Source organism: Pseudopodoces humilis, chromosome 16, assembly GCF_049639895.1.
Source record: "Pseudopodoces humilis isolate 2021_Gansu_Grassland_sample_001 chromosome 16, ASM4963989v1, whole genome shotgun sequence".
NCBI classification, from domain to species: domain Eukaryota; kingdom Metazoa; phylum Chordata; class Aves; order Passeriformes; family Paridae; genus Pseudopodoces; species Pseudopodoces humilis.
The window spans coordinates 2,302,045-2,328,616 of record NC_142215.1 but is presented as its reverse complement, the minus strand read 5'-3'; the positions used below and the strand labels follow the sequence as shown (position 1 = coordinate 2,328,616).

Genomic DNA, 26,572 nt, shown 5'->3' with positions numbered 1-26,572 from the left:
AATGAATCACAGCTGGGGGGAAAATCATAAAACCACAAGCCACCGCAGCTCCCACACAAATGTACACGGTATTTACTCATCTATTGCTAACAAAATTGCAAGTAGAATAGAAAGGAAAAGAGGGAGGGCAATGGTGAAAGCAAATTGTTCAAACTATCTTTGTTGGAAAAGCAAAAGGGCTTTTATTCCAGCAGGAAGCAAACAGCATGGCTCCAAGAGCTGAGGGAGGGGATGTGGTCCCAGCCCTGCACCAGCACTCCTTCCTCCCACAGGTCCCTTACCTTGCTGCTTTTGGGTCATCATTTCCTTGCTGCTGGCTTTCACCTTGGAGCAATCTGTTGCTGTTTGCTTTTACAAGAGGAAATCCTGATTTTGGGAATTCCCTGGGAAACATGCAGCCCTGCAGGGCCAGCCCAGTGGTGTTGCATGCCTGTGCCAAGGAGCTTGACTGAACCAGCACTGGTTCTCCAAAGGTCTGTTTGGCAGGAGCAGTATGGAAAATGATTATCCTGAGAAAAGACTTTATGCTGGGGAGGAAAACACAGCCCTTTAATCCCAGCTGTCATTTGCAGTTTTGTTATTAAACCCATAAAATGACAGGAGGGTCAATTGTGCTCAGGCCTTAAGTTCTTCCAGAAAAGATTTCCCTGTTATCCTGTCCCAGACCAGCACTGTGACTCCAAACACTAAAAATATACCATGACTTTAGCCTGAAAGGACTTGCCTAAATCTTCACTCCTTTCCCTCAGGTCTCAGAAGCCTCTAAGGATGTACACTAAGGACTACAGACTGGGAACCTTGTATAGGAACAAGGCAGAGCACAGGCCAGTGCTGCCCCCACTCCTGAACAGGGTGTGCTTCTCTGTGGGTGAAAAATGAGGAATGAGTAAAAATAAGAATTGTATGTGCCTTGAGCCACCCCCCAGACCTTCTGGGACAGCACTAGATGGAACTGGGGTGCCTGCAAAGCTCATTCTGCTCAGAGAGACAAACAGGAGGCTGAGCACAAGGTGACTGTATGAGGGGACATCTCTTGCACTGCCCATTCCACTCACACAGGTTCCTCTGCCGGGGCACCAGGGCCACCTCCTCCCCCGTGGCACTTGTCCCACCTCTGCGAGGCTGCATCCTGCAGTCCCTGGTGCGACAGCTCCGGCTGGTGGCTGCAGAGGGCTGCAAACAGCATTCACATGGAAACACCCAGGAGAAGGAACATGGCTGTGCCAAGGAAATGCCTGATCTTCCTGATGGGATCCATCTCCCAAACCACAAGGGACAGGAAACACGGCAGATGCTTTTGCGGAACAACCGGCGTGCATCAAACACACATCACTGCTGCTTTCCACAGCGCAACGAGGGCACAGATTTAATTACACACAAGCTCTCCTAAATCAAGGAGACAGACAGTTGAAAATAGGGTGGAAAAAAACCCAACATTTAATTCAATTTATTTAGCAGCATCTTTATTGCAACAAAGGTTTTGTAATAAAACGCAGCAAAACTAATGTCTCCACTTTACATGATTAAAAGCCATGGAGCTCGGGAGGGGGGAGGGAGGGAGCCCAATAAACCCACTGGAGTGAGACATGCAATTTTGTTAACGCAAACAGCAGGCACTTCATGTTCTCAAATTAAACACCTGAACTTCTACTGCGCAGAACAGCCAAGGAAAAACCACAGGAAGAGCTCTCTGCCCCTTCCAAAGGGGCACATGGAAAGTCTCTGTAGGGTTCTGGCACTCAAGGAAACAGGCAGCCCAAGGCAGGGGCCTCACCTGGCTCATGTTTTGCTCACTCAGACTCTGTTATTGCCTAAGCAGGGGTTGGGTGTCACGGCAGCAGCAGGACAGCCGGACACACGGACACACACAGCAGGAGCACAACCCACTTCTCCTGGCAGGGAATATGGGTTGGAACTCAGAGTATGAGAATTCTCTGTAATTTCCTACCCAGATTCAGGCGCAGGTGCTCCAGGGTTAAAGCATTACTACACTATCCCACTCAGAACATCTTCCATAGCCTATTTCCAAAGGCCACCAGTAAACAAGGAATGCATTTTCCGTTCTAATATAATGAACTTAGTTATTTTCAAAGATTTGCTTGGTGCTTTGAGCTCATTTTCCCATTGAGTTTGTAAAAATTAAGCCATTCTAAGTAGATAGTAATTTTTCTGTGTTCTGAATAAAAAGAGATCATTGAGAACAAAGAGAGGTGGGGGTGAAACCCAACAGCTTTGCACATCCCACACTCACGAGGCATCACTGGAAACCACACTAAAATGGGGTGAAAGAACATGCTTTCACCAGAAACAAACACAACCAAACCCAACCACCTCAAAAGACAGGAAACTGCCTGCACCAACACGCAACAACTTCAATATCTCAGCACTCAGATCCCCATATTTCATGTATGTTCTTAAACATATGAAAACATTCATCTCAAAGACACCTGTGCAACTAAATATCCACCATGCAAGGAAGGCTCAGTCCTGCTCCTGCTCAGAGCTCCTGCTGGGCAGACACACCTGCAAGGCACAGAGGCCTCAGCAGGGACATACCAACCTCTGCTTTGGGAGCCACAGCAAAGGCTCTTCCTCACACCTTTTTGCTCCACAACCTCCCTTGCACGTGCTCCCCCAGGGTCTCATAGTTCTGCTTAAAACTCACATTAACTAAGAGATTTTTTTAACATGCAGGAAGTGAAGAAATACAATCCCAAATATCAAACAGGCTGGAAACCCTCTTGAGTGATATTCCCATCTCCAGGACTGTAAGGTACAGCCTTGTCCTCGTCCTTGGCCAGACCCACACTTCACCATACGAGGTGCAGAAATACCACTCCCCCCCAAAAACAAGGATGCTAAGTCCCTCAGCACTAACACCTTCCTACCTCTGCAGTCTCGATCACAACAGGGCTTTTCTTCACTGGGAATTTAGCTGGAATCAGACTTCATCTAAGGCATCTCTTTCGCAAGAACTACAAAACTCTGGTGATAAATCCTTCCACCACTTCCACAGGATAAGAAAGCACGGGGTCTTAAAGTGCTTAACTACAGTAAAAAGAAATGAAAATGATAGGAAAAAAAAGAATCCATAATTTATGTTGCAAAACAGAGCAGTTACAGTATATTGTACTTTAATAGCTTTTTGATGAATATATTTAAAACAGTGGAAGGATGCATTATTAAAAATTCTATGTCAGCACTTACAATTACATCCTGCCTCAAATCCAAACCCAGCCTGGTTTACTTACGTAATGTTTAGTTCTTCAGTCCCCCAAAAAAGCACTGTTTGATGAAGGCCATTTTTGTTCTGTTTTTTAAACAAAAGGATCAATTTCATCTTAAAAACCATATACATTTACATTCAAGGGTAATCACCTCTAGAAAAACAACAAAAACACCCCAAAAAAGCAAGTTAATTTAATATTGAACAAAATATAAACAACCTTGGAAAAGGTGAATACTATCCATGGGTAATTTTATACATATATGTATATATGAACAGATATAGATATATGTATATATAATACAGCATAAACACGTTGGGAACACAATGGAATTCCAGAGGAACAGCTTATTTTTGTCTCTACCCACTGTTGTGTTGCACACGTGCTCCTCTCTCGGTGCTGACTTTAAACATTCTCCCCAGGGATGCTGCCTTTGCTTCAGACACAATTCACCACTAAGAGAAGACATTCCTGGAGCTGGGCTCCTTCTCTGCCACACCCTTCCCAAAATCAACCCGTTATTGACCTGCTAATGGTGTTTTAACTGACCCACTTGTAATCGCTGCCATCTGAAAACCAGCAAATAGCCCGAACCAAGGCTCCCCACTGCGGAGGAAACTCTCCCTGCACGCCTGTTGGCTTTGGCTCCTTTGTTTATCTCAAAAACAAGATCCTGTTCTCACACACGGCTTTTACAACCGTGTAACCGCCCCAGCTCCCCTCGCTTTGGTGCACATGCCCAGCAATTTAACTGAAAAATGATGCAGTTTGATCTGATACAGCCAGACTCTTAAATCCCAGAGTTCTGGGATCGAGCTGAACAGTACAAAATCAAGGAAAGTACAAGGTTACAACATGTGGAGTTCTAGGAGCGTAAACACAGAGTGATTCCAGATTTTCAGCAGATGAAAAGAAAATCATGCTCTGCTTGTCTCTAGCACCAAAACAGAAAGAAAACTAAGTTCTTCGGTTTCTAAGAAAACCATTAAAACTTATCGGAGTCTCAGAGGCAAGTCCCAAAGGGAGAATTTTCTTGATTAGAGAGTAACTTTCTATGGATTTCTATCCTGAATTACCTGTTGCCAGTTAAAAGTGCTTTCACACACTTATATTTTCAGCCAAGCCTGCTGCTTAGTTAAAACCTCAGTACCAAAACACAACTGGGACTGCAATTCCTTGAGGGTTACCCGAAGCTGTACAGAAGAGGGTTCCCAAAGACAGCATCATATCATCATGCACAGTAGTGCTAGAAAGGACCCAGGAACAGGGGACTGGACAGGGCATGAGCCTGGGAAATAGCCCCTCATACAAGAGGAAGTTCAACAGAACAGTTCATATTGCCTCACATGTAAGGTCTCCCCACACATCCTCTGCAGACCTTGGAATTAGAATATTGAATGTCTAAATTGTAACAAGATGCATATGCCTATATCATGCTGATGTGAGGGTGAGGAAGGAGTATTGCAAACCCAGCTCCAGAGTGAACATCAGGGAAACATCTCAACGGGATGCACTTTGAAGCTTGTTTGAAAGTTTACAGTTTCTGCTTTTTAACTTAAAGTTAGTTTGCACCTCAGAATAAAAGATTGTTATGCCCATATCACAGTAAAGTATCAATTCACTTCTCCACTGAAATCAAGTACAATCAGGATAGGTTCTCAAGCTGCTGGAAGAAAAGAGAATTATTTATCCTAAGGGAGAAGGAAGCAAAGAACCTGGCATCAACTGATCTGAATCCAAACTTGAAATATATTAAGAGGCAGCTTAAAAGTCTTTCTTCTTAAAAAACAATTAACATCTAGACAGGGGATGTGTCCAACTTGTGACCACCTTCTAAGGAGTGAGACACATCCCTTTCACAAAGCATAAAAGCTATATGATAGCATTTAAAATTAATAAAAGTTGTAACCATTCAGGTAAACTCTTGCTGTGTAGTGAGTAAATCATCCAGTATAATGTAATAAGATACCAAGGAACACACTGTAAAAATACATCAATTATGTCATAATGCTTGCAAAAAGTGAAGATCTGGTGCTGTAGAAGTACGTTATTCTCAGTTTCAGCTTGTCCCCCAAGAGAACACCCATGGTACTGACAGACATCAGATTTTATTTACAGCTTAAACTTTAAGTTTAATAACTAAAGTTATTAGATCACCGTACTTTAATTTCCTGTATGGCACCAAATTTACTTTTAAAAAAGTGTCTGTGAGGGTGTGTACATGTGTGTACGTGTGGCAGGCACCAGAAAGCAAAGTTCCATCCTATTTTCTCTAGTTTCCTACACCTCCCTGTCCGGAGAGCAGCCGTGGAGCAGAGTTCTGAGGTCAGTCACATGGCCTTCATGGCAGCAATGCGAGAGCCCAGGTTCTCCTGCAGGTAATACAGCAGGTGCAGTTCATAGTGCTCCCCCGACTCAGGGACCCTGATGCTGTGTCTCTCCTGAGGGTAAATCTGAAATGTAAAAGAAAGTCATAAATATCCACAGGAGTTGAAGGCACCAGTATTTAAATCAGTCCCAGAGCCACATTCCAAATGTCCAGGGAATGTCCCTGCATTAACTCTGCACCTGAACTGACACACCTCATCCTCTACCGCCTGAACCCAGGAGAGCTCACTGGGATCCAGCTGTGCTGGAGGGGGATCAGACTGGCTGAGCAGAGGCAGCTCCTGGCCAGAGCACATTCCCACTTTTGCAGTGTGGTGTGGGATCTCTGGGCTCCACCTGCATTGAGCCAGCAGGGTTTAATTAAATGCAGACCCTTTTCTATGCTGCATGAACCCTGCTGCACTGCCTTCCAGCTGCAGATCTCCTCAGGAATAGCCTTAACTGCTTATTTGCCCAATTTTTCTTTTTGTTAATTCATAAAGTATTAACATTTATAAAAATGCTTGGCTCAAATGCTACAATTTCATCCTGGAATTCCAAGCTGTCCAGCACAGCCACAGCACAGATTCCAATTCTGGATTCCTCCAAGACACACATTACCTTTACACCCTGATTCTGGCCTTACCTGTAGGTCATAGGGTTTCCCAGCTCTCACCAAAAAGCTGAGCAAAATACTGGTGTGTGCAAAGTGAACATTCTCATCCAAGAATCCGTGTAGCAGCAGCAAACGGTTTGGTCTGGGAAAAGCAAGAGACAAACAGTTCTAGACAGCATCCCACTCATTTCACAGTCCACACACATCCCTACAAACACACTCCCCAGAAAAGAGTATTTACATTGAAAGCAGTAATTTCACAGTTGTAAACTGCTCTGGATAGACACATTTCTCGAATGTGTTCCTTCTTCCTCTGAAAGTTCATCCTGTACATGCGTATTACAGTCAGACCTTTTATCTGAATATCTTATTTATTTCTCAGCAATGCTTCCTAGCTTGGACAATATGAGGCCTTCAACCTTGCTGATTGTCAGCTCTTTGGCAAGAAAGCCCATGGCCCCATCTTGCTCTGCTGTGCTGAGACAGCCTCAGGACATACAGAAACATCCCAATCAGCCAATTTTTGTTTACCTTAATGTGGTTCTAAAAATATGCTTGTCATTTCTTTAGACACAAAATATAATATAAAAGGGTTTACATGAAATGATCTGTAATTATGCAAATGTTCATTTGAGTATTAAGTTTATTAGTGTATTAGTGTTTATTAATGTTGCTATTATATGTAAATAATTATTATTGTGGTGTTTTTTTAAAATATTATTTAATGTGAGCATTTGTGATTAGAGAAATACCAAGATCAGGGAGATAAAAATTTGTCTCTGGAGCTTGAACTCTCCTGGTAGGAAAAAGAAGACAAGAGCCAGAAGCAGACTTACTCAGAAGGAAACTTCTCAGCCTGCATGGCCACGGATCCCAGGTAGTAGCCCTGCTCGTTGTGCTCCGGGTGGCCCATGTAGCGCTCCGTGTATCCCGTGTCATAGAAAATCCACAGCGTGACGGGGGCTCCGGCTATGGCCACCTGCCAGTGCCATGGAGAGGGGAATGACAACACTGACCCCTGACCTGGGAATGACAACACTGCCCCCTGACCTGGCCACATGCTTCCCTGCCACGGCTTCATCCCACTCTAACTGTGGAAGGAGCAAAGCAATCCTTGCTGCCTCTGCTCCAGCTCACAGCACAGCTCAGCTACGATCCACATGTGCTGGAAACCTGGAAGAGGCTACAGGTAAACTGGAAGCAACCCTAAAGATCCCCCCTGCAAGGGATACTGAGGGAAGCGCATTCTGTGAGGTTTTGTGGGTTTGGGTCCATTTACATGTCTAACAGAAACAGCTCCCAAGGACTCAGCAAACTACCCTGCATAGCTACCACCAGCTTGCAGAGAGGCTTGTGGAAAAAAAGATGCAGAAAAAAGTAAAAACCACCACAAAACCACCTAAACACCCTCTGCAAGGCAGGTGTTTGTAAAGGTAAAAATACAACAATTGTTAAGGATCGAGACAAATAATTTTTAAACGTCCCAGTAATATTAAGGTTGGACTTAAAGAAACCAAGAGTAGCCACAAAGAACAAAACACATCTCAAGGGAAATATCTAGGTCTTCCCACACCTCCACCCAAAGGCAGTCTGGCTGTTTATTACAGTGGTCTAAGGTCAGGCAAGCACAAGAACCTCTTTCCAGCACCTCTCCCCATCCCCAGGCTGTCCTCCTGGCTGCTTCAGAACACTCTGCTATGCAGCAGCCTGGCAATTTGATCTGGGAATTGATCAGTCTGTAAGAACTACTCTCTCAGGGCCAAAAAAATGGAGAATGAGAAGGAGGTGTTGTTTTTCACCAGGATCGTTTCCCTTACCTGGTTCACAACACAAAGAGCTCAGCTGGCACAGAGTGGACAGGAGTTGACACTACCTAAGGTACCTTCAGCACAGGTGACCTGAGATAGGTAGAAGTACAGGAGCACAGCTAAGTCATTGCAAGCTCAACAGTCCAAGAGTTGCTGGGAAAGCAACTTCTCACTGAAGTAAGCCAAATAGAAGAGTATTGAAGAAAACAGCCATTGCACTGTGTCCTAGCTTGTTTAGAGCAAGCTCCAAGGTCTTTGTGCTGTGACGACCCATGGAAGCCACACTGTTAAAGGAAAAATTCTGTCTGCACCACCAGAGTAGTACTCAATGCATGAACATACCCTGAAGATATCTGACCTCTGTGTTAAAGCCATTAGGGAGAGGTAGCCTCCGTAGGACCAGCCGTGAATGCCCACACGCTCCAAGTCGATGAAGTCGTACTGCGACGCCAAATACTGCAGCCCTTCCACCTGGTCATCGATTTCTATCTGTCCCTGGCAGAGCAGAGACAAAGTTCTGTTAGTTACAGGCAAAAATTACTTTCTCAGGATTGCCCAAGGTAACCACCTTCAGAGCTTTGGTACTCGGGAGTGATCCATGCTCAGAATGCAACTGTCCTTCTTCATGTGAGCTGCAGATTGTATCTGTGGAGTCACAACCTCGTTATGAGCCACCCTGCGTCAGGCTGCAACTGGTTCACAACCTCAAACCATGATATTTTATCTTTTCCATATCAAGCATCTTTCCTCCCTCAATTCTCACCTATCCACACTTGTTGTCCCCAAACCCCAGGAGTGTCACACAGGCAGTGCTGGGCACCTGTTCCAAACCATTGCTTCAGTGCTGGTAACTTTGACACTCAAACCCATCTCTGGCTGAGAACAGAGCCAGAGTCAGAGCCCACTTACCATTTTGTATTTAAAAGCCCCTTCAAACTTCAGCCCTCGGTGGCAGGAGCCCCTGTTGTCAATGACAACAACAACATAGCCTAAAGAGGCCAAAGTGTTCAGTCGGAAGTACTTGATTCCTTTAAACCGGTTGTTCACCAGCTGTACCTGGAATACAAGAGCAGCACAGAATCCAGAGGTCACCTCTTAATCCAATTTCAGATTTTATTTATATTTCCTTTCCTTTAAATACTTTATACAATTTTGTAATGTAAAGTTTTCAAGATCCCTACTCCCTGCTGCAGGATTCCCTCTCCCTGCTATGCAATAAACTCTTCTCCCAGTAAAACAAGTAATTCTGTGTCACAGGTATGAAGAGCTGAACTGAGGTCCAATGAGGAAACTGGAGAGGAGGAGGAGACAGAACTGGGAACAAAGACTACTTGATTCCCTTTTCTCCCAGTTCCAGCTCTGCCACTCCATACTTGTCCTCAGACAAATGGCAGTGCCTGGATCCACGATGTGGAAACAATGAAACAGCACCTCTGGCCAAGCACCTGCTCACTAAACAGGCAAAATGCCACCTGCTGCCCTCAGCACAGAACAGGAAGCATTCCTGCAGGAGAGCAGTGGAGTGATCCCTGCCAGCCCATCCCACTGCTCACCAACTCACCTGAGGACCTCCATAAATGAAGAGCACTGTGGGATACTTCTTCCCAGGCTGCAGGTTGTGGGGTTTGTACATCATTCCATACAGTGTGAACCCCGTGGAGCTCTCGAAGGAGAACACTTCAGGGGGAATGTAATCAGGAAGAGGACCTGCCATGGGAGGGAACAGAGAGCCTGGTTTTAACAGGAATGCATGAGGAGTAACACAGCTCTGCTGCACCACTGTCCTGTCACCAGTGTCACTGCAATCCCAGTGGAGCTCTCCCACACTTTCCAGTGGGTGTGGCTGGATCCAGGCAGAGACTGGGAATGCCCCAGCCCAAGGTGAGCTTTCTGAGCCCTATCACATTCCCATCCCTGCTCTCCTGTGAATGACAGTAAATCTTCTTCACAGATGTCCCATCCCTTCCTAATGCCACTTAGGACTTGCTACACTAACATGTGGAAAGCACGGGACATGGAGTATGCCTCAGGTAAGGAGAAATGAAAGGCAACAGAAATCCAGTGGAAGATTATAGCCCAAGAGCTGTCTCATGAAGACACGAGTAGGCAGCAGCACACACTATTTAAGAAGTGCACCTCCCTCCCCAGGAACACACTCTTTAGCAGACACATCACACAGAGAAAGCGAGTGCACTTAAATCCCTCCCTGAGCTAAAACTGGCAGGAGAAAATTGGTAATTTCCACTCTAAATTCCTTTGTGGTCTGTTTATATCCATTTGTTGCTGAGCTGAAAATGTCCCTCCTGTACTTCACAGAACTCCTCACACAAGCCTAAGTTTCAGAGACAAGTCTGGTCAGCCACAACAGCAAATCTCAAGCAAGCCTATGCCGGGAAATCTTTTATCCTGTGATCCTGCTTGTCCTTTTCCTGTTCCTCATCTATGCCATTACCTGCTGAATCTAAAATGGTAGCCCAGAATTCTTTAGTCCTATGAGCTGCATCATCTTCTGACCCTGACAGCCGGTACAGTGACACACAGTGGGGGTTTTTCTGATTACTGTACTTGCTGATGAACATGTCACAGTCCTGGGAAGAAAGAGAACATGTCTTGAACTTCTCGGTGCAGAGCCACAAGCAAGTGATCATTTCTTTTGCATTTAGATCTTTCAGAAGATCTTTATGGACCAAATTAAACCAGAAATCTGAGCACTTCTGCCTCTGAAACACCAGAGTCTTTAACACTCCAAAGCCAAAGATACACCTGAAAATCCAAGAGTGGCATGAAGAGCTTGTCACACACCTTCTTCTGGGCCATGAATTCCCAGCTCGATTCTTGGAACTCCACCCAGTGCTGCCCAGGCTCACCTCCTCTGGTGATTGCTCTCTAGTTCACTGCAGGCAGAGTCAGGCTCAAAGAGTTTCAAACAATTCATCCTGACTCCTTTTGCCTGAAGTGAGCTGGAGAGCAACCGGGAGGTCAAGTCTGGTTTCCAGGGTGGTTTCACACACTTGTTGTACAATGTACAGGAGGGCACAACACAGCCTAAAATCTGCTTTTGTTATGTATCAATACTGTCCTGTCTGCTGAGTGACAGGATAAGCCTGGGCTAAGGCAGAGCAGCCCAGCCAGCCCTGGCAGGCACAGGTACCTGGCTGACACAGCAGGCGTGCGAGTAACCGCGCTCTGTCAGACGCTTCACCTCCCCGGGGTTCTCGTAGTTAACAACGTACAAGTGATGCTCCAGAGGTGAGTCTTTTGTGCCTTGAAAGTACACCAGTTTCTTGGCTTCATCCACATAGATCTGTCAGGAACAAAACAAACAGCACACCCCTCAATATCCAGTTCTACCACCTCAAAGTCTCCCCTGCATCCCTCCTGCCCCACTTCCATAATGCTGAGTTGGAGCCCAGCAATCTGCAAGGGATAAACCAAAAAACTGTTCTCACTGTCTACAACTCCGTCAGTTTGATTCAAATGACCAAAGAATTCATCCAGCTCAGAGCTAGAAGAGCAGCAGTTTGGGGACCACTCCTTCCTTCCTTGTGCAAGCTTACAAGTTACACAGAACAGAAATACTGCATATTTTGGCTAAAACCATACTGGATTAATAGATTTCTGCTGATCCTTCCAAGGGACCATCTCCCGGCAGTGTGTGTGACAGGATATCCAGGAAGAGCAAGACTTACATTGGATCCATGTCTGCCAAGCACTTCCCATTCCCCACTGGTAATTGCTATCTCCTCTTTGATGAGGCACTTGAAGTCACCTGCAAATAGCCAATGTACAGAGTTTTTTATTTCTAAAAATATTACTTCCATAGAAATAAAGGTTTTATGCTGAACAATAGGCAGGCAAAGGAAATATGAGATGCTAAAAATGGAGAATTTTGCAAGAACTCTATTTTTATAAGATGATTTTATTTCCCTTAGAATGAGGGAGATTTAGCAAGAAAAAGAAATCAGATGCATTCAGAGCAATCTAATCAGCCCAAGATAGAATGCTATGTGGGAAAAAGACCCACAACAGTTGGATGAAACTAGGACCTCTAGTAAAATTAGGTGTATTTTTTGTGCATGCACAGAGTTCAGTAGGTGCCTTCAACACACACTAAGTAAATTAAGTATCACAGCATGAAACTGTGAATTTAAGAACACATGCTGTGGAAAAACCACTCTGGGAGCTTAGCACACAGTGATTTCCTGAGTCTGAGCAAGAACAAGTTCCAGCAGTGAAGAGGAAAAGCCAGCTATGTCTCACAGTATCACAGGGAGCTTGTTATCCATCTGGTTTTTGGAAACTTTTCCTTTTAGTCCATAAGGAAGGATCGAGGTTAAAACTAAGGCATGCTAAAAACAGAGTAACTCCTGTACAATTTCCAGAGGAATGACTGTACACTGAAGTGCTTTCCTGGACAACAGCAGAAGTTTCCAATAAGGCAATAATTCCTGCCAGCTGGAAGGACATTTATTTCTTCACTGGTCAGCAACAAATGCCCAATTAAAGCACAAGAACAATTCCCCTTACTCGGAGCAGGGAGGCCTCCACAGGAGCGTTTGTACTTGCTCTCCTTCAGAACCGAGGTGACTTTGTACAGGTGCCGGAAGCCTGTTTTGCACTCAGAGGCAAAAATGAACTCTATCTCATCCTCATGGGTTTGAGGGAAGACATGGAAGATATCATGGATCTGAGAAGACACAGCAGTGGATTATTGTTACCAGCAGGACTCTGGCACTGCAGTCACACAAAATATGTTCCTCTTGCTGCTCAGCACAGGCCACACAGTCCAGGCTAACTGGGCGCAGCACTGTCCTTTACTGGGAGAACCACTTGGAGCCAGGGGGGTCTGCAGCCAGTGCCACATCCCAGCAGCTCCAGCTTTCTGCCAGTCTAACTCTATATCCTGGTCACCAAACTAATCAAAAGTTTTCTGCACCTGTCCTTCTAACTTAGACACAGAGGTGGGTCCAGCTCTGCACACCTCTATCCTGTGCTGCCTGCAAGTGAAGGATTTTTTAAAGAAGGATGAGCTGACATCATCTTCCCACTCATCAACATGTCAGCTCTTGCTTCAAGGGACAATCTTTGGAGGACTTGGGAGCATTTTTCTTCACAGTATGAGCTGCCAGTCAAGAACCATTTCAGACAGTAAAAATAATGGAGAAAGGGAAATTCACTGCACCATCTTGAAACCAAACATTTACTAAGGAGAGAACGTGGTATCTAAGAGAGCACTTGCTGTACAGGGACTATTCATTGGAAGGCTTTGTGCAAATGCTCTCTGCTGAAAGATCCAACTATGTGCCAGTGATTGATGCTTCCAGGCACACCTCCAACAGGATGTCACTACAGAGACAGGGATCTTTATGTGCAGCAGTGTGAGGAGAGGCACAGTTTACAGCACCTGATTGCTCTTAGCACATGCCCTGCAGTTCACCTCCCAGAACATCACACCCTTAATCTGTTTCACCAGACCAAATGTAGCTCAGGAGGAGTTCAGTGCCTGTTAGGTGACTCTCAGGACCTTTCACCCGGTGTCATCTTGATCCATCTTTGCTGTCTGGAGAATATTTTATCTGGTGGCACTGCTGGTGCTAGCAATTGGCACCAAGAAGCTGGAGAGTGCCAATGACACCGTGGGCAAGGGGCTGCCTGGGAATGCCAGAGCCTTGGGCTCTGCTTCTGGCTCTGAGTACTGCATCGACTCAGGCAAAGCAGGTCTGTTTTCACATCCCAAATCTGTTCTCTACATCCTGTTTTTTACAGCAGGAAGCATTGAATATGCACAGAACTTGCATGATGGGATCACTCCCCTTGGCAGCATAGTAACATCAACGTTGCTCGAGTGCTACGAACTGTCAGAGAAGGCTGAAATTCAAATTCTTACATTTATCCAGATGTCTGTCGTTTCTTCATAAATAATGAAAGGTGTAACAGAATCTGGTACAGCATCAATAAGTTTCTGTCTTTCCATTGCATCATCTTCTGTGGGGATGAATAATTCAGGAGGGATCAGGACTATCTGAAGCCGAGTTTGGGAGCGATCCAGCAAGATGGACCAGATGCTGTTGAGGATACAGATATTAGAGAAAATAACATGCAACCATGAGTATGACACAAGTCTGAAAATCTCAGCAGACACTCAGTAGCACTAAGTGTTTTGAGGGAGTCAAGAATATTCAATTGCAAATTAAGTCACGTGCAGAATTTCACCCACATAAACAAATCTCTTCCATAACACAAGAACCTATTTCGCTTCATTTTAATATTGCATAAGCACTGCAAGTTCAAAAGTTTAACTCATTCTGTTCTCCCTGATTTGAATTGTGCTTCAAGGGAGAAAGAGAAGAGAAAAATCAGAGGGAATAATGAAGCAGAAAAAAATTTCAATTGAAATTTCAGGATGCTTGTGAAAATACTATTGTTAGATCTACACCTGGTAGAGAATAACACTGGCACCTAAAGGGACCAGCAGCAGCCCCTGCCATATTCTGATGGCTTTATATGTAGCTCCAACAATAATTCTGCAAAAAGCAGGATAATATAGCAAATGTGTCCCTGGATTTCTTCCATATTTGGATGGGAAAGGTGAAAGCCATCTTTAGATTCAAAACCTGGAGAAGTGCACTTCAGGAAAACCATGGATTCATTTGGGTTGGAAAAGACCCTTAAGATCATCGAGTCCAACCATTCCTCCAGCACTGCCAAGCCCACCACTAAACATGTCCCCAAGTGCCATATCTACACAGCTTTAAAGTCCCTCTTGGGATGGTGATTCCACCACTGCCCTGGGCAGCCTGTGCCAGGGCTGGACAACCCTTTCAGTGAAATATCCTTTTGGAGAAGCTTCTGGTGAGTTAGAAACACTGTACTACATCATCTACAGGGTTAAAATGACATGCAAATGTAAGTAGCACTTACAGCAGGTTTTCTGATCAGTAAGTCTGGTCAGCAAGGATGGTCCAGTGGTTAGGGCGCTAGCCTAGGGCCTGGGGGACCTGGGCTCATTTCTCTCCTCAGCCACAGACTTCCTGCGTGACCATGGCAAGGCACTTAACCTCTCTGGGCTTCAGTTCCCCATCTGTAAAATGGGGACAATAGCACTGCACTCTCTCTCACAGGGATGCTGAGAGGACACACACATCAAAGGCTGCGAGTGCCCAAACCCAAAGCAGTAGGGCCAGGGAGCAGAGAAAGACACAAGGAGGGCTCTGGTTTGGCTTTTGGAAAAATGGTCCCCTTTGCACAAACAAGTTGGCAGCAATGTAAAAGTGAAAGCAGGCTTAAGCTGGAAGAAGACAGAGACCACTACAATCTGCTTCTGACTGTATGACCCCAAACCCTCTGAGCAGAGACAGGATTAACATACGCACTATTTTCCTTCTGGCGTCCACCCAGCTCTAGCAATGTACTCTACTCCTTCAAAGAGGATCTCGAAGGGCTGAACTAGCTCTTTATCCACAACATCTGCAATCTGTTGACAAAGCAGCAATTCAGTGACACTGAGATGAACCCCCACAACCAGTTTTTCATGCACGATGAGAGCCTGGACACAGAAGACTTTTTCTGTGCAGCTTATGCCATTTAGATTGTTCAGCCTTTGCTACACAGGGGACTGAACCCCGTCTGTAGCCAGATCCCAGCACAGCAGGAGAGCTGCACACTGCCAGTACAGCCAGGGCTAGGACCAGAGAAATCTGGATGCTGCTCACAAACCCATCATTCATCTCACACAACTCATTTGAACTCTCAGTTCCCCCCTGTAAATGGGAGGTGATTTGTACTGAGCTCTTTTGTAGGATTTTTATGGAGAGGTGCTGAACATCCTGCATGACACCCAGTTATCAATGTGGTTCTAATCCATGAAATGCAGCGCTGCAGTCTGTCCCTGCTGGGACTGGGAACAAATCCCAGTGGTACCCAAAGGGTCCTGAAGGCTTTCCCTGCTTTTCCTGGCTGACACCAGCATCACTATCCCAGCAGGTGACTGCTGATGGCTGAAGTAGCTCAAGAGTTAGGAGAATTCCAATAATTTACGGCTGTTCACATATCTGTTTGATAAGATTAATTTCCCCTCTGTCCAAAGATCTTGGAATGGGCTATGGAAATTTCTGCATCTGTTAAAAAAAAATCCCAGGGCAAAAGCAAAGATTATCTCTTTCCATATGTTCATGCTTTTGTAAGGTGATACACTGTATTTGCAATCCAATTTTCCCAATATCCACAGCCAATCAAGAGATTGGTCACATAAGAAGGTCTAACCATCCACACCTACAATACTCTGCTCTGCAGCTGAGTTCACACACCAGTGGTAGCAAAGAAAAGCACAGCCTTGAGAAATACTGCTGCACACTAAGTATCTGCACAGGAATGAGCCAAGGGCACTGCCTCCAGAGAAGCCAGGAAGCCATCACAACCAGGAAAGTTTCTTTGTGCAGAACTGGAAACTAATTTTACAAAAAAAATATATAAATCACAGCAGTTAAATGCATTTGGCAAACAAACAGAACATAGACTTACTCTGCCTTCTGCATTGATTGTCACTTCAGAGATCTTGAAAGTAACCTTTGGATTTGCTGTACCTATAAAAACAGATGTTAACAATCAGGCATCAATTGTTTGCTGTGCATTATTGTGGTGTTAATCATACAGGACTGGAAAAGGCAAACAGCAGAATGTTCTTTCATCAAATAGCCTCCCTGCATGTCTGAGAGAGCACAGAACCAGGCCGGGAAAAAAGAAAATGCAAATGTGAGGAGATTTAGAGGATGTAATCCTGCAAACAGATCAAGAGCCATGCTGCTGTCCTCTCTCCCACAGTCAGTGGATGCATTTACAGGTGGAAGTAAATGCTCAGGAGTGAATGGGATAGCAAAGCAAGCTTTGGTTCACTGCTTGGCTCTTATTCCAAAGTGGTACATAGAAAGTGATCCAGTGCTAAAGAGCATCCGTGAAAATTAAACACCTAAAAACCTACTGTCATCACTAGTGTCATTATGATAATAAAACTACATATTGTTTAAGGGATTTGAGCTTTGGTTAGCTTGTTTTCTTTGCATTGAATAGAGCCATGACAAAATACACTCAGAAATCTGAGCACTCACAAGAAAAACCACGAGGTGTCACCTCTTGCTTCCCAGCCTCACACTGAGCCTTTCTCCATCCTTGATACAAATAGTAAACCAGGAAGAGCAGAAAGCTTTTCCAGTGAAATGGGGAATCTACAAGATCTGAATGAATTTTACAGCTTGAGAAGGTCAGCCAAACAAAGATATTTCTCCGAAAAATGAAGATTTCAGTAGTGAGGAAAGAGAGCAAACTACTGTTACCTGAGCAATGTGTCCTGCTGTGATAGCAGGGACATCTCAGAAGGGCTGAATTGTTCAAACTTGCCCCATGCCTGACAATGAATCAGCCCTCAGCAGGTCTGCTTAAATCCCACTTCCCTGCTTCCAGTGGCACTCCACTTGAAGCCTATGCATAGCCCTTCACTGCTGAAGCCTCCAGATCATCCACTGTGTGCAAATGTGACCACAGGTGGTTTTCCTGGCAGGCTGCAGCAGGACTGGTTTGCTGTTTAAAGTCCAAAAGCAATCCTGGAGATCAGAGTCCTCCAGGACTTGAACTGCCAGGGCACTGACAGCAGCTAAACAGAAATCCTCCCAAAACCCCAAAAGGCTGTAATTCTGGAGCTGTTCCCTCAGAAACACAGGGCTGTAATGAGAACCAACTCCTCAACAACTTAGGTCTTCCAGGATCCCAGAGAGTGTCTCAAACAGTGACAATGAGAGAGAGTTCCTGCCAACTCCTGACACCCAGAGCCCTCAGTAACCACATGGCTGCAATATCAGCACAGTCACCAGTGACTCACCCAGCCTCCAGAGCAGCTTCCCCAAACACATTTGCACCACCTGGACACCAATTCAAAGACTACTCAACACCTCTCTGCTCTAAGCTTGGAGAGTCACTGCTGTCAGGCACATGGAATTAAACAAGTGTCTTCCAGAAACAGGAATGTAAGGTTTCAGGGTCTCACCAGTTTTGGGGTACCGGAAGGAATCTGTTCTTCTTGTCTCCAGCATGGGTGATGTGACATGGATAATTTCCACCTCTGACTCATCATTTTCCTCATAAAGAATTTGAAGAACTTTACCCCCATCCAGTGCTGTAAATTAATTAACATTACAGAATTACAGAACAGAATTATCAGTTATTGCAGGCATCAATGTTCTCTCAGGAGCACAAGCAGATTGGAAGGATGAAGAAAAATCAACAAAACCTGTGATTCATGTTTCATTAAGTAAAACACTGAGACTCCTACAGCTCCCACCACTGTTGTGAGAAGGGAAGTCTCTCCCCACAGTGCTCACAAGGCCCCTATAACCTGCTCCCTGCTGCAGATAGCTCCAGAGGAGGCCGTTCCCAAATTGCATAAGGATAAGTAAGAGCAAGAGAGAGCTCTGCACTGGACAGGGTCTGTCAGACATGCTGGATCCCCACACTTACTGGGCTGTGCCTTTGGGCACCACCAGTAGCCAGTGTATCTGTCAAACTCCTCCTGCAGCACAAAAGTAGCCACGCCAGCAGATTTTGGATCCTCCTCAACATTGGCCAGCTCTAAAAAAAGACACCAAAGAATTAGTTCATGATGTGCTGCAGAACCAAACCAGCTCTGCATTACCCCAAACACAGCCCAAATTCACCCCCAGGGAACAATTACACGGTAATAAATCTGACTTCTCAGCAGATTTGTTTTCTGCTTCCAGCCTTCTCTGTTCATATATTTAGGGAGGATTTAATCCTCTCTGACATGGCAGCTTCTTTTAGGAAAGGAAAGCCATTCTCTCTTCTTACTTCTACCTAATCAGGCTCTCAATTAGTCAAAGAAAGAAAATGTTCTCTCTACCTGAGTTCAGTGAATTGGAACTACAACTTTTAAGAAAATCAAAACCTCAAACCTTTCTGAACAACTGAAACTGAAAACACCAACATTCAGAAAAATGAAAGCAGAATCAGTATTTCATTCAATGTATGAACCAAAAGGAACAGACTTATATAACATCTCAACATGCTGACATATCCATAGGGCTTCAATATTTTTCCTGTTACCCTGGAGGTAACTTAGCAGCGCTCCATAAATAATTATCATCTGAGAAGGAGTGATTGCTACAGCTTATTTTTACTGTACTTACATAATATTTTAATATTAAGCATTTAAATAGTCTAAAGCAGTATTATGAAGTGTCAGAAATTTCAATTGACTAAAATTTAAATTACATAGTTTAAATACAAAATGAAATTGATTTTCATTGATTTATCCACAATTTCTCATGTTCTTTCTTACAGGATAAATGACTAAAATGGAGTTGAAGAGGGTAAGAAGTGAGAATCTACGTTACTGAGTGTGAGGGGACAGCAGAAGCCCTAGTGCTATTCAGAAACTGCCTAAATTGTTTCTAAAAGTCTCTGCAGCCTGATTTCACTGACACAAACTTTCCTCCAGCTTTATTCCACCCACAGTTGCTCCACTCAAAAAAGGCTGTTCCAGTGAAAAGAAATGTGCTGTGTTTCAGGAGAAGAGCCCTTCCATATGTATCCAACAAACAACTCTTTCTGCCAGATTGCACAGTGCAGGGAAAAGAATCATCCCACTGTATCTGCACTACAGGAAGTCTATAAATGTGACAAACAAGGTGGAACAAACAGTGGCCATTACCCCCAAGTAATGGTTCAGGAGAACCTTTAGTGCCATTGCTCAGTGCAGTCTAGCAAGAACAAGTGCAGAGGAGGTAGAGGAATTTAATTCAGGATGCATTACCATTGTGCACAAACGTCAGCCTCCTTTCTTCCCTGGATTCTATATTAGATATCCAGATATCATTGCAATGGATAAATGCAATCCAATTTGGATCAGCTGGACAAAGCTTGGGATCCATCCGGATATTTGGACAACTGGTCTCTACCAGAATGGGTCTTAAAGGCTGTTGCTATTTGGAATTAAAAAACAAAAAAGAAACACAGTAAGATACGATAACACAGGAACATATCCACCAAGTAATCTGGATTTCAGAAGACCACAGCAGTGTGAACACTGACTTCAAATACATTTTTAGAGAGGAATCTACCCACTTTACACACAGGAAAACACTATGCAGATATTTTATAGGGAAAGTTGTGCCTCTACCATGGTCCCACCAGGCCTCTTTCCCCAGAGCTGAGGATCAGCCCCAAATCAAAGGGCAGCTTGTGTAGAGAAGTCTGACACACTCTTAAAAACAGCACCCTAAAAGGGGCTGTCCAAAAGCAACTCAAGATACAGTAAATTACCCCGACAACAGGGTCAGACAAACACCAGGCATATATTATAATAATAATAAATTATTTCAGCTTTGAAGGCCAGCTGCAGCACCAGCAGAGTGAAGGCCGCTTGTTCTGCAAGTTGTACGGTCAAATGGTGTAAAAGTGGTGTAACACACTCAGCAATGACCATGGAACAGTGACCTGGAAACTGCAACCTGGGGACAAAAATTGTCTCAGATGTGACATCTGACTCCATGGAAGAGCACAGAGCCTTTTGTTGCTTTTTATGGACACTGCTAGTCATGAAAAATCAAACAAATCTGGTGTCCTGCATTGCTGCCACAATTTTACCACTTCTTATAGTTTGAAACCCTGTTTCCAGGGTTATCAATGTCACTTCCTGTGCCAGCGCAGTAACTGCTGATGATCTGCTCTTTGCTCTCACTCCAAGCCAAAGGAGCAAAGAGCCAGAGCAAAGTCCTGCAGAGAGACAGAAGATGAGTAAACTCACAGTGAATCCATGGGGGCCTCCATCTTTCACATGATAAATCCCACTCCCTGCCTGGAACAGGAAAGTGCCGCTCTCTCTGTGGTAATCATAGGAGGCAATCCCAACGGTGCCGATCCGCTTCCTCTCCCGCAGCAACTCCTCCTCCCGGGAGTACATCCCATAGTCCAGGATGGCCTAAAAACAGGCAGAGAAGCCAAATCAACACCTCTGCTCTGCACACCTTACCCTGCTTCCAGGAGCAGATGGCTGAGCAGACATCCTCCTCCTCCGGAATCCTCCGGAATGCTGCCGGCTGGAAGCCCACTCCTGCTTTGCCTCTGCCATCAGCACTCGTAAGTGCAGGCCACGATCAGATCCCACACAACTGTAAACTGACAGCCACTCCTCCCATAGCAAGGCCAGCATTATTCCCAATACTCCCTGGTATAAGAAAGCTCAGACTGAGGGTCTGTTATTTCGAGAATGAGCAGGAGAGGCTTTGCTCACTTTCACAGACATGCAGTGACTGGTCTGGTGGGAGGAGAGCACAGCCGGAGCTTTACGTCTGGCTGACAGCCCTGGGAAATAACACAGGGAAAAATCCACCTCATTCCACGTGGGGTTTGTCCCACCTCCTCCAGCCTTCCATGGTGCATGGGATGGGATGGTGCAGGCTTGCTATGTGCCGCAGGGAAAAGGGAATCCACATCCCAGTGAGTGGGAAAGGGATCCTCTGCTCCAGAATGAGTCACAGAGCCACTGACTGATCCTCGGGGGAATCATCACTTCCCCTGCAAGACGGCAGGGAAGTGATTGGAGACTCCAGGCTCCTTCAGCAATCCCCAGGATCTCACAGCACAGAACTTGATGCAAATTAGCACTTGCCATCTCTGCCAGCAAAGGAATCATCCAGCAGACAGAGAGGATGGAACTCCAAACACGGGAGTGCTTCATTTTGGAATGGCTGCAGGGTTGGCACATACAAGGAGAGTCTTTACATTTTTAAGACAATAAACTTCAAATTTTCAAGATGAAAACCCCAAATCCCACGTGCTTGAAGCAAGTAAGAAATCAGGACCCACCGGAAAAAGATCCAGAAGAGGCTTCCAGGAAAGCAGCAGGACGGCAGCTTTGTTTATGGTTTTGGGAATTTCAGAGTAGAAGAGCGTATTCTCCCTGTTCTCCCCAGACATTGCTATTGTGAAAGAGAGGTTAAAAAAAAAGTATATTAGCTTTCTGTTAATAATCCAAACATTCTCAAAGGATGCCCAGGAACAGATTCCCAGGCCCCTCCTACCAGTGGAAGAACTGATGGTCTCTGCATTGCAGACTCGCTCTGGGAATTCCCTGCTTCACAGAAGTGCAAGTCACAGAGAAAGCAGAGAACAATGAGAGCCAGGCTTACCCCATGCTGCTCAAAGCACTCTGTGTCTTCTTACTGCCCTTTAATTCCATAAGCTGTATAAATCAAGGATTTATACAATCCTTGTATAATCAACTGTATATAATCAACTGGCTTTTGTGCCAGTTCCTCTGTCTGGGATATACAGCCTGTGTTTCAAAGATAACTGACCTTTAGGGGGGTTTGAACTTCCCTGTCCTACTCCTCTGTCTCAGTGCTATTCAGATTTCTGAAGGCTCCTGCCCAGGCACATGGGGATCAGCCAAGAAGGAGCCAGGTGTGCTCCAAAGGAAGGCCAAGCCCAATCTATAGCTCAGGAAGTGACACTTGGGAAACCAGAGCTCATCCCAGGGGAATCAGCCTCATCCCACCCATGATGTGCTTGAACTCAGCATCATCCAAGGATTATGACTCCCATCTTCTGAAAAGGGGAAAAAGAGCAGCAGTTTTCTGACTATGTCACTGCACAGCACATGCAAAGAGTCTGTGAATCACAAACCTGAGCTTAAGCAAGTAGCCTAAGTGGCAAGCAGTGGGGCTAGAACATGGCTCTGGCTCCTAGGCCTCTGCTTCAGCCATTGCTTCTCTCCCTAATCCAGGTTTTCATGGATTTATGTTCAGCTACTGCAGCTCCTGAGAAAAGCATTCCTCCACCACAAGGCCTGTTCCAAAAAGCCACTCAGAGGGTTGCTCACAGTGACTTATGGTGCCAAATCACTTCTGTCAAGTGAACACTAATTAGTGAAACAATGCACCGAATCCAAGAACAACAAACTACATGAAGTTTTTTATAATTAAGACCAAAAATGTTGAGAAAAGTATTTACTCTCTAAGCTGCCCCCGACCTATGCTGCTATTTATTCCCCACAGGATCCTGGAAAATCTGCTCTGTCAGTAGCTGAGGCACAAAGGACTTTCAAAATTACACTTAAAATCTCTGCTTTGGAAGGAAACTTAGAAGGAGAAAAGGTTCCACCCAACAGCTGTAAGAGAAAGGAGATAAACCTGCATAGCTTTTGGAGAGAGTATTACTTGAGTGACAGAAAAGGGACTTAACATGGTTTGTGTTTTGGGAACATGCCCCAAAGGTGATTTCCCAGCTCTTTTCCAGGCCTAATGGGTCACCTCCAATCATGCCACTCCCATGGGAGATTACCTCACAAGTTTTAATGAGATATTACGATCACGATCATGACTTTTGACCAGCCCGTGTGGCCTGGAATCCCTTTTGATTTAACTGCCAGGAACACCCAGCTGTCAGGAACAGTCAATCCCAAACAGCCCTGCAGTGACACTGTCACAGCCAGCTCACCCAGATAGTAGATCCTATCGGAATGCGGTCCTTCGGGATCATTTTTCTTCACAAATGTGAAATCATGAGGGGCTTTTGCCATCATGTATCCATGATACTTCCGTGTATCTGTGAGCAGTTTCCGAAGCTGGCTCCAGGAATGCCTCTCTACGTAGAAAGGTTCCAGTTTTGGCTGCTCCTCTCTCGGGACCTGCTCCTCACGACCTGCAGTCTCAAAGATTTCCAGGCCCGGCTGTTCAGTTTCCATGGCTGCTGCCATGTTGCATGTTTCTGGAAAAAACAGACCAGCAGAGCTTCAGCTCCAACAAACTCTCACTGCACACTCCCAACACACCCCACAGCAAAAATGCTTTAAGAAAACCATCCTTTCACACAGGGAATAAAAGCCACAGCAGAAGGAAGAGAACTAGGAAATATTTTTCTGCTGTGGGAAACAGGCTGGCACCAGTCAGCCTCTCAGAAGGGACTAAAGACTTCATGGAACCACTGACTGATTGTTGTGTTTCCCATGCCCACACATACCAACCACTCATTTTAGGTCATGAAGTGGATAAATCCTTCCCCTTTAAGCTCCCACATGCTTTTTTGCCCCGAGACTTCCACAAATCACTATACTGATATCAGCAAAGGGGATGATTAGGATTGGAGCAAGAGCTGGGACAAACAACTGCTCAGAAGGAATAACACTGATAGCTGATCTGGAACCATCAGGCCACACAGGCTTAGGCAGCTCATGTCCTTATTCCCATTATTCTCCCTTAATTTCTTGGGCTTTTTTGTAGCACCTCTCAAACTAAGCTCTGAAGGGTCTAGCAGTGATCAACACTATTATATTGTCCCAATTACAAATACCAGAAGGGGACACAGAGAAAAAAGTATTTCCCAAGCAGATTTATCTGCAACACAAGTCTTATCTGCCCAGCAGGCTGTTAATTCAGCAGATATCTCTTCCTGCAGTGAGCTGGGCTTTACAAAGTATATCTGAGATGAAACTGTCAGCTCAGACATCTGGCAAGAGGAAACCAAGTCCTCCCACTGTAAATCTCAGATCTGAGGGCAGCTCCGAAAGGATCCAAGCTATGAACTCCTGTCACATAGTTCATTCCTGGAGAGCCCAAGGTGTAGGATTGTCAGTCCTCAAAGGGAGGGAGGGGGTGTCTATATATAGCATGGAAAGACTGCACAAGTGCTGTGTACGCTACTGGGGCAGAGCATGTTGGCCTGAGCCTGACAAAACACTAATATAACCTAAATAAAGCATTTCCCTTGAGCAAACAGGCACTGAAGGATCACTGCAGCTCAAGGCACAGATTTGGGCAGCTGGCAGAGCTCTCTAACGGACTGGCTCTCCCATGGCTCTCCAGAGCAGCTGAGATATCTCCCCAAAGAAGTGAAAAATACACTATCTGCACCTTGACAAAAACCCATCTTAACACAAATAGTTTAGTTTCACCTTTGGCAACACAAACAAAACAAACACGGGTCTTTCTTCTGCTCACACTATTTACAGCACAAAAATCCAGAACAGAAGAGCCCTGTCCAACTGGAAGGAAGGTCCAAGGCATGCATCGAGCAGTGCTGCGCTCGAGACAGCATCAGGAACTGACAATGAGCCTTCAAAACTGAATTGCAAATCTCGTTTCATCTGAAGAATTCCAACAAAGAAAAAACCTCCTTTCCTCACCTACCCCCAGATGCTGCTATTTCTTAACCCGACCTACTTTTCGCAGGAAAAGGGATAAAAACCGAAGAGCAGTAGACGTTAACGAGCCAATAGCAGTGGGAACGGCCACCCTGCACCCGAATGTCAGCCCACGGTGATGCTCCCGGGGGTCCCTCCACGGCCAGGGACAGGTCCGGGGAGGGGCGGCGGACAGATCGCAGGGGTCCCTCCGCGGCCGGGGACAGATCCCGGGGTGGAGGCGGGCACATCTCGGGGGACCCTCCATGGCCGGGGCGGCGGCCAGGCCTGACCGGGGGCGGAAGGCCGGGCCGCCCCGGGTCAAGCCCCCTCCTCCCACCCACCTCAGGAGTTCCAAGTCCCTCAGGTGTCCTCCTCGGAGCGGAGCCCCCTGCCCGGCCCCCGAGGTTCCCCCCGGTACTCACGGCGCTCCGCGGCGGCGCTGCTGCCGAGCCGCCCCGCCGGGCCGCTGCTGCCGCTTCCGCTTCCAGGAGCGGCCACGGGCACCGCGCCGTACCGGCGAGGGCGCCGCCTGCCGGCCGGGAGGAGCAAGGGCGGGGATGCGACATCCACCCGGGACACGGGACACAGAGACCCCTTGCACAGGGACTGGGACAAACACACACACACTACACCATGCACGGGGGTCAGGTCATGCAACCCCCAAGTGCACAGGGACCCTGCAGTTTCAAAAATCGCTTTTTTTTTCCTTCCTCAAAAATGCTGCTACCTCCACAGCAATATGCTTCCCACAGGGGACAGAAATTCCCAGTTGTAATAATGAGTATTAAACACCGAGCACACTCAGGCTCCAGTGCAGTGAACCCCCAAAAACACCATCAGGCTCCAGCAACATCAGCCCCCAAAACCCCAGGCTCCAGAGCTGAGCCCCAGCCAAATGTTTCTATACCTCTGAATTTCCCTTTGCAAAGCACAGTCCCTTTTTTAAAAGAAAAATCAAAGTGGTCCCCTATAAACCAGAAAAAAAATATTTTTCTGCAGGTGCTTCCTCCTAAATGCACTTGAAGGTGGAAGCTCTGGGCCACACTTCTACCTCAAGGCTGGTTTTCCCCACGTGCTGCCCCAAATAGACTGTGGAGTTTGTGTTCTGAAATAAAGCCTCCAGGGGACCATTGCTACAGCTCTCCTGACCTTCTGTGATAGCTTCACAGCACCAGGGGCTGGCACAGGGTGGGAATCCTCCATCCAGGGGCAGGCTGGGGCATGGACCTTGTGTCTCCACACCACAGATTCACACGGAAAACCCTGAGGTTGGGAGAGGCCATGCCGAGATGGGTCTGAAGGAGGATGGATTTGCTGTTGGAATGAGGCTGGCTGTGGGTCAGGGGCCCTTGTGTGAGCTGCTGAG

The 26,572-nt window shown here is 45.9% G+C and overlaps 1 protein-coding gene across 3 annotated transcripts; it reads right to left on the bottom strand.

Annotated features, from left to right (window-relative positions):
- Positions 1 to 1,467: 1,467 nt before the first annotated feature.
- On the bottom strand, positions 1,468 to 25,673 carry DPP8 (dipeptidyl peptidase 8). 3 transcript variants are annotated; one of them, XM_005521638.3, is made up of 20 exons: positions 25,629 to 25,673; positions 23,523 to 23,792; positions 21,891 to 22,003; positions 20,830 to 21,003; positions 19,837 to 20,005; positions 18,525 to 18,635; positions 18,055 to 18,183; positions 16,539 to 16,600; positions 15,392 to 15,492; positions 13,906 to 14,083; positions 12,546 to 12,705; positions 11,708 to 11,787; positions 11,170 to 11,322; positions 10,471 to 10,606; positions 9,580 to 9,725; positions 8,928 to 9,074; positions 8,361 to 8,513; positions 7,047 to 7,189; positions 6,241 to 6,352; positions 1,468 to 5,680 (listed from the first exon to the last, which is right to left on the bottom strand). In XM_005521638.3, exons 2-20 carry the CDS (start codon positions 23,779 to 23,781, stop codon positions 5,558 to 5,560), a joined length of 2,649 nt encoding a protein of 882 aa, XP_005521695.1. In that variant the 5' UTR covers positions 23,782 to 23,792; positions 25,629 to 25,673; the 3' UTR covers positions 1,468 to 5,557. The 3 variants fall into 3 exon arrangements, with proteins under 3 accessions (XP_005521695.1, XP_014106726.1, XP_014106727.1); XM_014251251.2 differs by lacking the exon at positions 25,629 to 25,673 and adding an exon at positions 25,548 to 25,588; XM_014251252.2 differs by lacking the exons at positions 1,468 to 5,680; positions 6,241 to 6,352 and having other exon boundaries at positions 7,053 to 7,189; positions 8,377 to 8,513.
- Between the last annotated feature and the right edge of the window lie 899 nt (positions 25,674 to 26,572).

What these genes read in the sequence shown, in the direction of transcription:
- DPP8 (XM_005521638.3), bottom strand. Translation starts at nt 23,781, where the DNA reads ATGGCAGCAGCCATGGAAACTGAACAGCCGGGCCTGGAAATCTTTGAG. An exon ending in ACGCCTGCTGTGTCAGCCAG is followed by an intron (nt 10,607 to 11,169) that starts GTACCTGTGCCT and finishes CTTTCTTCCCAG; the next exon opens with GACTGTGACATGTTCATCAG. An exon ending in GGAAACCCTATGACCTACAG is followed by an intron (nt 5,681 to 6,240) that starts GTAAGGCCAGAA and finishes TTTACATTTCAG; the next exon opens with ATTTACCCTCAGGAGAGACA.